The 12,117-nt window shown below is 37.8% G+C and overlaps 1 protein-coding gene across 1 annotated transcript; it reads right to left on the bottom strand.

Annotated features, from left to right (window-relative positions):
* Window positions 1–694: 694 nt before the first annotated feature.
* On the bottom strand, window positions 695–2,963 carry LOC118481235 (glutathione S-transferase DHAR2-like). The gene is made up of 6 exons (XM_035976614.1): window positions 2,829–2,963; window positions 2,627–2,717; window positions 2,386–2,529; window positions 2,162–2,279; window positions 1,125–1,265; window positions 695–906 (listed from the first exon to the last, which is right to left on the bottom strand). The coding sequence occupies exons 1-6, from the start codon at window positions 2,884–2,886 to the stop codon at window positions 817–819; spliced, it is 642 nt and encodes a 213-aa protein (XP_035832507.1). The 5' UTR covers window positions 2,887–2,963; the 3' UTR covers window positions 695–816.
* Window positions 2,964–12,117: the final 9,154 nt, after the last annotated feature.

Genomic DNA, 12,117 nt, shown 5'->3' with positions numbered 1-12,117 from the left:
ATTAATTAGATATTTTTTTTTGTTAATAAAAAAAAATATGTATAAGAAAACTACATATAATTTTTAAGAAAAAAACTACAAATTCAAACTTTTAACATAAATTATTATTAATAAAAGGGGTAGATATGTAATTTGCTTCAAAATAACTTTTTGTTTTCTTTGTCATGTACTATCTTCCTCTACCTAGAGTATATACTCAATGGCAAACGTACAACACAAATATAAGACGAAAGGGACGTATAGTTAATCACTCTATTGCACTAACATCGAATATTTTTTTTGGATGCTCACACTTTTGATACAATTTTCATACGTGTATATGCATAACAAAATAAGACAAAAAGATGGTAGATATGAAGACAAAAGATAGTAGATATGAAGACACAAGATACTCTACACGAATATCAACCACACATGTACTCAATTTGGAATTATGTTTAGTATAATACACACGTGAGTATATATTTAATCTAAGGCGGCATATACATACTATCATACCTAAAGAATATACATACGCGGTATATACATACTATCTAACGCGGTACATACATCCATACTATCATCAAACGTAAAGAATAAAGAATGATACACGGGTAAAAGAAGATAGAAAATCAAGATTTCACAAATGTAACAACCAGTCTTCCATCAAACATTAGTACCATCACAATGTGTCAATGTTTATGCACCATTAACACATAACAAACACCTACCACAGTTTATTAAAACTCCAAAACACATATGGTGCACAACCTAACTTATTACATACATATGATAAGTTGATAACGCGACTAGCTATAACTATAGCTTGGGACGACTTCATGGATTAACCTTTGGCTCCCATCCAGCAATCAAGTATTCTTCTTTAGGGGTTTTCGTTTTCTGAAATGACTCCCTAGCGAAGAGCGACTGCATCAACATCATCATCGTCATCATAAGTTAGAAACACATAAAGTAGTGTCTATATATATGGAATCATAATCACTATTAGCCGCAACAAAACGGGTTGTGACATATAGTGTTTGGATGTGCTTTTTTTATGTATAAAGTTGTGATAAAGTTTGACAAATTGTGATTATAATTAGATCTAGAATTGACAAAAGCAAGTCATAGGGTCATACTCATACCTCCATGTAGTTGTGCACATGAGTCAGACTTTCTGGAACATACCACTTCTTAAAATGACCAAGAGCCACCTTAAGATGGTATAGCTTTGGTGCCAAACTCAGATCAACGGCTGAGATCTTTTTTCCGTTAACGTAAGGCCCCTGATACGTTAACAAGTTATCATCATTCGAGCGTATAAAAACACACATATTGCCACAACTAAAAACAGTCATCTTGTTTACTAAGGGGTGGTTTGGTTCGTTAAATAATAATTCATCAAATCAGAAGAAATGGAATTTGAAGGACTTGTATTTGGAATCAAAATTTGTTAAAGAAATTGGAATTGTCAAAAATTTGAAGGACTTCATTTCGATTCGATTTCAATTCCCTTCAATATAAAACATTCATGTTCAAATTCCAATTTCAACGAATTCTGCGAATAAAACACGTATGGAATTGAATTTAGATGACCAATTCCACTAAATTTCAATAAAACAAAGACCATCCAAAATATAACAACAACAACAACCATATCCAGTAAAATCACACCCACGCAAAGCTATTGATTGAGTCTGAGAAGGGTAAAATGTAGATAAATCATACCTCTATCCCAGAGGATATAGTGAGCATCAAACCTCTATGCCTAAACAATATATAGGACAGAGAGGCTACTCCAGAGACCCTCGACTCAAAAAACCATATTTCGACGTAACCACCCAAAATATAAAAGATTGGTATTTGATAAAGCATACGTGCTTTATTCGCGTTTCTTTCTTTATGGTTTAGTTGCATTGATTTTTTTTTCTTTTTTTCCATAAATGCTTAACTGGGATCTTGTAATTTGAAATATTTGTTCTATTTCACTATGTTACCTAGCCACCACTTCTTTGCTATTTAGTAGTGCTCTGTTTATAGATTTGTTAGGTTTCTCGCTTTTCTACTATATGCCTTTGGCATCAGGGGTCTCTCTGGAAACAGCCTCTCTATCCTTACCAGTAGCTTTGTTATTTGTGGGATTTACTGGGTACGATTGATTGATTGATTTGATAAAGCATACATTGTTCTTGAGGTGTTCTTCCAATGCATAGAGTTCATCAAGCAAAGCTTGTTCAGTCCCATCATTCTCATCCTTGCTCTTCAAGAATGTCGAAAACTTTGAGTAAATATCTGCCCCCCTACAATTTAATCCCAAATTTTAAATCATTTTTAATAATATAAAATTTATATTTAATTATATAACAATGTTATTAAATTATATTAAAAACATTGAGAGATGCATACACAGAAGCAAGTTCAGGGGGGTAAGTAAGAGAAGGTTCAGGATACTTCTCTTCAAGCAGAACCACAATAACATCAGAATCAGGCACCCATTTCTCATCAAACTTTAACAAAGGAACTTTCCCAGCTGGGTTCAATGCAAGGAACCTAAACAAACAACATTCACTTAAAAACCCTAAAAGAAAAATATGAGTAAATTCAATATTCTCATATAAAATAAAAAAAAATAAAAAAACATTGTTACCAATCTGGTTTGCTGCTCAGATTAATGAGATTGGTTTTGTAAGATAGTTTCTTCTCTTCCAGAGTCAAAAGAGCCCTTTGGCTAAATGGACCTAAAAACCACAAAAATATATATATATATATATATATATATATATATATATATATATTAAGATAATGAAATAATCTTGATAAAAATGTGTAAATAAAGAGATGTTAATTACAGTCTCCAAGAACATTAGGGGCACCAACAGCAGCCTTGACACAGATCTCAAAAGCCATGATAGTTGAAGCTTTTTGGTTTGTTGAAGAGAGATAATATGTATGTTGTTGTGTAGAGTGAAGAGGTTTAAATACAAATTTTGGAGAGTATATGTTTCATTTATGTCCTCACACATAAAATCTAAAGAATGAATGGCTGAGACATAAAGTGTGAATGGAGGTGTGAAACATGTGCTTAATTGCTTCTACATGGGGTCTACGTTCTGTAGTGGACAAATGAGTAAGTTATGAGTAGGATTAATGTGTGGGAGAAGGAAGAAGATGAAGATATGGTTTTAGGTTGGTGTGAGGATGAGAGCCTGTCACATGCAGCGTGAAGGCATGCAAAGGTCACAAAGAATTTTACGAAGCTATTTATTAATCATATAGTTGTTGATTGAATTATTACTTTTAGTTTTCGGTTATCGAAAAAGCTTGTGGTTCGGAGCTAGCTTGCTCGGATTTAGCTCGAAAAAAGCTCACTTGATATGGCTCGTTTTAAACTGAGCCGAGCTGAGCTTAGCTCGCAACGAGTAGAATTGGCTCGGCTCGGCTTAGCTAAGATTATTTTACCTGTAATATATTTTGATATTATAAAAATTATAATATATTACAAAACACTAATTATTATTTACATGTATTTAGGAGAGTAACTTGGTATCTATGACATACTTGAAGGTTGATTACCATGCTAATGAATTAATATTGTATTTTGTTGAAATTTAAAACTTATTTTATTTTGTTGAACTTAATTTTAGCTTGTAATGTATTAAGTTAACCTTATTTTGGATATGTCCTTTTAAACTATTGAATAATATTACATAACAAAGGCCATAAGAGATATAAGACCAAATATGGTCCATTAGGGCATGCATAAAGAAAAAGAGTGGGCTTCAAGTTTCTATCATTCTATGCATTACAATGCAACCACAATTCGTAACCTAATATTTTCATGAATGATAATATTGTGGTCGATGATGAGGCCAAGGTTGTCACTCATGAGGCAATAAGTAGACTTCATAGAACGACGATAGTGGACGATCGAATTAGGGTGAGGGTAAGAGATAATGAGGCGATGAGCAGGCTGTCCGGGTCAAAGATTGTCGACTTAGGGTAAAACTTGCCACCAGCGAGAAGCTTGATACTATAAGGGTCTTTTAAACTAGCAAACAGTAAATATTATGTGCCGGTGGGAAATCTGGTAATATAGGTTCAACTCGTTGTACCGGTTACATAATTATGAGATTTACCATCCATCTTTGGTAAAAAAAAAGTGAAAAAAAACTAGTGCTCATTGATCGTTTGCCACGAACGGTTCTAGGCTTCCCATCAAGGCTATATGTCCATTCCATTGTTGCGTTCATTCCATTGTTGCGTTCCAAGTTCAAATCGAGTACTTTTGGAGTATTTTTTGGATTATAAATTAGTAGGTTTACACCAAACAACTATTTTTGTTATGTTGCCTTGTTTTTGGGATTTTTATCTGTTATAAATTAGTAGGTTTACACAAAACAACTATTTTTGCGTTCCACTTAACAGATTCTTTCGAATTCCGGGCGCATACAAAACAATGTTCAAAAGTAAAGATTTTCCAGAAGTAAAAACAAGATTCACAGTTCCTATTCCTTTGATTGGTTTAGTTGCAACATTTCCCATCTTAATGATAGATTCGTCTTCAATTGGTTGAAAGTCTTTAAAGCAACGAAGATCCTTGCATACATGGCTTATTGCACCTGAATCAACCCACCAAGCAGTATCATCATCCTGCACATAAAATGTAACACCCCGTGTTTTCGAATGTCAAAGTCAAAGTCAAAGTCCAAGTCAACTTTGACTTTCTTTGACTGTAGATAGTCTATTTTATGTTTTAGTTGTATTATGTGGAGTAAGTGTTGTAATCAGCAAGAATCGAAGTAATCGAATGAGTTTTAACGCGAACCGATCTACGACTGTGAATGATAGGAAGTAACAATGCGATAAAGTTAACTAATCAGTAATCAAACCGACCCAACAATCATCGCTCGAGACTCGAATTATGCGAATTGTGGTATTGTTATACGTGTGTGTGTGCCTTATGTGTTACTTGTGCATGTTTACTTTATGTTTGGTGTGGTATTCAAGCAAAACAATCGAAGATTGAATCGAAACTCGAAAAGCAATCAAACACAATCGAAAACGACATCGAAACGTGACTTATAGAAGATTGTATGTTAGATATAGTGGCTGGGATTAAAAGTAATTTGACTAGGAACCCTATCGTATTCGTATCAGCGTCTATCGAAATCGAAACGTCGAAAACCGTCGCAAAATACTCAAAGTGTGAAGCGGATCGAACAGGAAGCATCCTGATCAAACAGGCCAGCCGATCGGCTAGCATCTTGCCAGCCGATCGAGCAGCCCACTCGATCGGAGCTCCTGGCCGATCGGCTGCCACTTTCCTCTTTTGGAAGCCTATAAATAGGGCTGTCCTTGTCTTCATTTCCACTTTTGGAAAGTTCTGACCGGCCAGCTCCTATTCTTCATCTTTTCTCAGATTTCTCTCAATCCCGGTAAGTTATCACTCTAATTCTTGTACATTTTTGATCATTACTTGATTCTACACCTTTGTATCTTTCAAAACTTGAATTCTAACCGTGAAATCACCAAGATCTAGGTGTTCTTGGGTGATGTCATCATGGTGTTCTTGAAGAACGTCATGTTTTGGCCTCATTCAACTATGAATGGCTTAGATCTAACCGATTTCCACATAAACAAGCTAAGATCTATCAAAGATCTAAACATCCACATGTTGTGAAGAATTGAAAGAAGGAATCCCAACTTTCTTTCAACTCTTTTACACTCAATGTCTTCAAACCGGTAGAAACGGAGCCTGAGCCAACCCACCGATCATTCCAATGGTTGGATGGTTCGAGATTCGGGTTCTACCTACGAGGTTCACCGACAATGGGTTAAACTCTAAGCCGACGTTCCGAACCGCTCAACGGACGGATTTGGGTGATTCCTGTCCGAGCCGGAGAGACAAGTAAGGACGAAGGTGTCATAGTTCAACTCATTATCAAACTACCTCGATATAATGACAAGTAACCAAACAGCCAAGTGTTAGATGAAAGGCCGACCAGGTCAGAGATGCTGACCGAACGGCTAGGCTGTTCGAACAGCCCAGCCGATCGGACATACCAGCCGATCGACCGGGCCAGCCGATCGGCTAGCACATGGTCTCACACTTTAAAATTTCATGAAGCATAGTATCGAGGAAGGGATGTTCGATCGAACTGCGTTTGGTGAACATTACTCTTCGGATCATGAGATACTACTCTTCAACACTTAATCGTTTTTTTCACAACTCGTTCGTAGTAGGGAATGCCAGCCGATCGAACAGACTGTTCGATCGAGTGACATTCAGTTGAGGACTAATTCTGAAGTTCCTAGCCGATCGAGTGAGCTAGCCGATCGAGCGAACCGCTCGATCGATCGCCTTGAAAGGTAGGAACACTTCAGTGTTCTCAAATGCTGCAACGAAAACTTCAAAAGTTCAAATCCTCAAACACAAACACACCAGAGGAAGAAACAATCCACTCGAATGGCCCAGCCAATCGAGCCTACCGGCCGATCGAACGGAACTGTCCAACTGGACATACCAGCCGACCGAACAGCCCGTTCGATCGAACCTGCCGTTCTATCGACCAGCCCATTCGATCCATTCACGCTTGTCTTATTTTCCGCGTTACTTATCGTTATGCTATCAAATTATTCAGGCTAATCCTACTCTCAACGCTCCCTTCAATCCATAATCAATCACTGTGAGTATACTCGATCCCTTTTTGCTTTTAGCACTTTTGGGTGTTACATACGTTACCTATCAAATCACAATCAAACACAAACTATTTGAATGCTGACCATTTGCATGTGCTACTTGACTAAATGAATGCTGTTTATTATGTTTACACGTGGAATGCTATCTACCTGCCTTAGCAACATAGTACTATAGTTTGGACTCAGCACCCGTTCACACGGGGGTTGTTAAGGACAATTACTTGCATGAATTACGGTGGTAATCATGTATTGCGAACCGTCTCGGACGGTCAACCCGCAGTCGTTGGTATCGATGGTCCCATGTCGATAATTAACATGCATCGTTTTCCTCTGTGTACGTGCCTGGTTATGCGTAAACTATTCGAACTCTATATGCTATTATTAAACTTGTGTGCTCACCTTTACATTTTATGTATTGACTTTATTTTAACGTATGTGACAGGTGCTTAAGTTGCTAGGATGCTTAGGCGCGTGGTGATGAAATCGAGGCCAGGGAGTCTAGAAATAATAAACAATTTGTCTGTAATAATAATTGAATCTGAGTTGTCGAACGGAATTATTTACCTAGTTGCTTTCTATGATAACTTGTTTATTTATTTGGGATACGGTATGGGACGTATCATTTAACTGAATTTGTAATAATAGTTGTTGTGGAAACATCTGGACAATCTGTTTCGCTCAGTGCCACGCCCCGATGATTCCGCCATCGGTTGGGGTGTGACAGATTGGTATCAGAGCCATAACTATAGGGAATTAGGTTAGACACGACCTAGTCCGGGTCGCTGTCTTAGAGACCTAGACTATAGTTAGGAACCAATAGACCTAGTTTATGTGCTTATTCTGCAATTCTTCACTATCATTGCACTCGAATTTTCAATCAAAGTCAGGCGATTCAGTTGGGAATAGGTGTGAAAGCCACAAACTCCTGACCAAACTGCCTGACTTGTGCTGATTTTATTCGTTTATTCATGCTTATCACATTATTTTCACCAACTAACAAGGGAGATTATACCAAATCAGGAGTGAAATCCATATTTTGATGCATAATGTCCCTTATTTTATTAAAAACAAGGAAGAAATTGCTAAGCCAAGGGGTGAAACCCTGACCTTGGCAGTTTGTTCTGGACTTTATTTATCTCACCAAGGCCTCGATGGACTCCAACGACCTGAACTCACAAGTATGACCTAGGGAACGCGTGTGGAATGCCCAAGAATCGAGGCAGAAACACGACCTCTAGAGTCGAAAGTGAAGACAAGTCTACTGTGAATAGTCGAATTGCCTTGGGTAGTCGATGTCTAGTAGCCGCAGACAATCTATCTCTCGATTTTATGTGTTTCGATTCTGAGAACCGCAACCGCGTACTCTGATGACTCGTTGATTTTATGTGTTTATGTGTGCTTTCCCTGTTTTGGTGTTATATTTTGGGATGTTATTCAATTCTGCTATCATATTAATCGACACACACGACTCGTACTGTTGTTCTATCCCTAATCGATCCCCAGTTGCTGCAATCCAGATGATATTATGGTATGTTATGCTATACGACTAAGTTAGGCTAATACGATGCTATTCGACATGCTAATCGAACGACACGCGAGCTTTGAAGGATAGGTTTCTGTTTACTGACTGCTTCAGTGATTAAGTGCCTAGGTATTTGCGTGTTTCTGTGTTTTTGTGCTCTAAGTACTTATGTGCTTCTGTGACCTACGTGTTCTATGTGCTTCTGTGCTTATGTGTATCTGTGGTTATGTGATTATGTGTCTATGTGATATGTGTTTCGACGTGATTCTAAGCTTTAGATAGTAGTAGACGTGTGAGGTGAGATTCGATTTCGTTGTGTTGAGTCTCGTGACGATGTCTAATGCAGACCATGTCGTCGTCTGGATCCCGACACCGAACCTCACTGTCACACCCCAACCGATGGCGGAAACATCGGGATGAGACGAAGTGTGTATAGATTACTAGAGACGTCATAACACTATGTGACAATATTTAATTTAATTCCAATTTCATTGCAATACTAAATGTCAAACAATTTCAAAAGGGGATAACAACATTGTTTCAACAAAAATCATAACAACAAAAGATAGATAAATTTAGGTGTGTATCTAGCCACCCTAACTTGTTTCATCAATCATCCATACTTCAATAATCAACCTGCAACATGTATTAAAATAGAGTTTCAATGCAAAAGTAAAGAGCGAGTATACAAGTTTGTTTACATAGCATAATAGAATAAAAACTCGTATCCAACATGAACATATTAAAATAGTTTCAACCATGCTAGTTTACGCAGTCCAAGTGATAGCCCAAGTTTCCAATGCGTTAAAGTACCTAACCCAAAGTTTCACGGGAGGTTAATATGTCTCCTCCTAACAATACCCCGAAGACTAACGGGGAGGTGCATTACCCCTATAGCGCTACCATTGTTAAGGCGGAACTAGACACAAAGATTAAACGTTCACATAGCACAAAATAGTCTCAAGTTTCACAAGTTTCATGTTTCATGTTTAAAAGGATAGAGCATGTTTCAAATAAGTTTCAAGTGTCACGTGCGTTTAATATAGAATACATGTTTCACCCAAAGTGTTTAAAAGTAAAACGGGTTCGAGTATACTCACGGTTTACAAGTCTTGACTTGAACTTCCGAGAGCAAGTTTGGTGGATGAATTAGTTTGGAGCACCTTGTCCTTCTACACGAGGAAACGTAGGTGTGTGAGTTTGGCGTATAACGGAAGATTATAATTTGGAGTTTAACATAGCATAAAGTAGGATATCAAAATAATCATCCTTGACTTATACTCTTATATGACACTACGTAACCACTAGGGTTATATTGTATTTCATGGGTAGTAAGCCCATTAGAATCATACTTGGAGTGTTAAGTCTTAGATGTCATTCTACTACTTTAACATATAAACACAAGTCTAATATTAAAGGTTCGAATGTGTGTGTATATATATTTAAGTATTACATATTATTAAGTTCAATATTTCAAGTAGGAGGTAGAAGATTAGGATCTTCTTTTAGGTACCTCGAGTCATTCATGAATGTCATGTATGGGGTAGGAAGAATATGCTCCCATTTAGGGACCCCTTGAATGCTCACCACTTCACTTGATGTAAAGACAACCAAGGAGGGTCACGAACTAGGTTTAGTACAATAATACAAACAATCTAACTAAAGAGAAATCATCAAATCATGTGAGGATTTTATGTTGGAACAACCCAAGTTGTTCCATAATCACTTCTCATCAAGAACCAAGCTTGAACATGACTTGTGGGTGAAATACCCTAATAAAACAGAAAGTATTTGAGGTTTTAACCTCTGATTTATAGTGTCTCAACCTTGTTTTTAAGCTTTACCAACCATAAGAGAGGTTGTAAGCATTAGGACATAGGCTTGAGATGTGTTAGACACAAGTTGGATGAGTTTAAACAAACTTTTGAAGAACTTGAAACAAAACAGAAAGTTTGTGGACAATTTCGGAGCAATTCCAGGTCTGATTTCTCCAAGGAGAAGTCAAGGAATCAAACCCCATGATTATCCAAGCAAGTAGGAAGAAGAATCGAGTGATTTCGTTAAGAAATGAGCAAGTTATACTCACTTTTGTGCAAGAGTATGAATCTGTCCGAAAATGCAGATTTACAGCTGAATTGAGAGTGAATTTGGAGTGATTTGTGAGTGTTGAAAGTGTAGAAATGCTTGGAGAAGGTGTATATTTATAGTGGAAGAGTTTGAGCATGATTGGAGGTGTTTAGAGGTGGCTTAATGGTGATTGGGGAGTGTTAGAACTTAGGATTTCGTGCTAATTCGCGTAGATAATCAGCTGTTGTGTTTTTTCCCGATCTGGCATCCCCACGCGGCCCGCCTGAGGTTTCAGGCTAAGTTCACGCGGGCCATGAGCCATTTGTGGTTCTGGGTAAGTTTCATTTTTTTTACAATTTGGCCCCTGAAGTTGTGTAATTGATGCTTTTAAGGTGTTTTAAGGGCCATTCTTGTCACAAAAGCATGGATTAGGTTATGATTAAGTATGAGGAGTATAAACTAAGTATAATCAATCGTATAAGTATCAAATCAAGTGTCGTTCTCATTCATAATACGTTCAATGCATAAGTTTAGATTAATTGCAAGTTTCATACATAGTTTCCAAGAATCACGTTTAAACAGTGATTGATTCACGAAGTCGAACATACGAGCATATATAGAATGCGTTTAACATAGATGTAACAAAATATAAGCTTCATTAATGATCCAAGTCTCGGTTTGACAAGGATTACAAAGAAGGGAACGATTACAAGAATACAAAGTTTCCAAAAATAGAAATACGATCAAAACCTTCTATAAATGGAAAGTACAAAAGAGCCGGGCGTTACAGTCTCCCCTCCTTTAGGAAATTTCGTCCCGAAATTTAGGAAGACGCAGGGAAAAGATGAGGATATTTTGACTTCATATCCTTTTTGAGTTCCCAAGTAAATTCGGCGCCACGTTTTCCTTCCCATCTAACCTTGACGATAGGAATCTTACTGCGCCTTAGTAACTTGACTTGCTGGTCCACGATTTCTACAGGTTTCTCCACGAAATGCATAGTATCGTTGATTTGAAGTTCTTCGAGAGGAACTTGAAGTCCTTCATCAGCGAGACATTTCTTTAGGTTAGAGACGTGGAACGTTGGATGAACGTTGTTGAGCTCTTGAGGTAAATCGAGTCGATAAGCCACCTTACCAATCCTTTCGAGTATCTTGAAAGGACCAACATAGCGAGGGGCAAGTTTTCCCTTTTTACCAAAACAAACCACTCCTTTCCAAGGAGACACCTTGAGAAGAACGTGGTCACCAACGTTGAATTCCATAGGTTTGCGTCCCTTGTCAGCGTAGCTCTTTTGACGACTTCGAGCCTTGAGTAGATTGTCACGGATTTGAAGAATATTATCCGTTGCTTCTTGTATGATCTCAGGGCCAGTAAAATGTTTGTCACCAATCTCGTGCCAGCTTAAAGGAGATCGGCATTTGCGACCATACAATGCCTCGAAAGGAGCCATTTGAATACTGGAGTGGTAGCTATTGTTGTACGAGAACTCGATCAAAGGTAAATGCACATCCCAACTACCACCAAAGTCGATGACACAAGAACGGAGCATGTCCTCTAGGGTTTGGATAGTACGTTCAGTCTGTCCATCCGTTTGAGGATGAAAAGCCGTACTAAGATTCAAATGAGTACCCATAGCGGACTGAAAAGTTTGCCAGAGACGCGAAGTGAATCGACCATCACGATCAGAAATGATGTCGAGAGGAACACCATGATGGCGTATGACTTCATTGGTATAGACACGAGCAAGTCGTTCAACCTTGAAATCTTCGCGAATGGGATGAATTGTGCGGACTTAGTTAAACGATCAATGACTATCCAAATGCTGTCGTAACCAGAAGGTGTACGCG

The sequence above is a fragment of the Helianthus annuus genome, chromosome 8 (genome assembly GCF_002127325.2).
Source record: "Helianthus annuus cultivar XRQ/B chromosome 8, HanXRQr2.0-SUNRISE, whole genome shotgun sequence".
Taxonomy (NCBI): Eukaryota; Viridiplantae; Streptophyta; class Magnoliopsida; order Asterales; family Asteraceae; genus Helianthus; species Helianthus annuus.
This window is presented reverse-complemented; position numbering and strand designations above follow the sequence as displayed.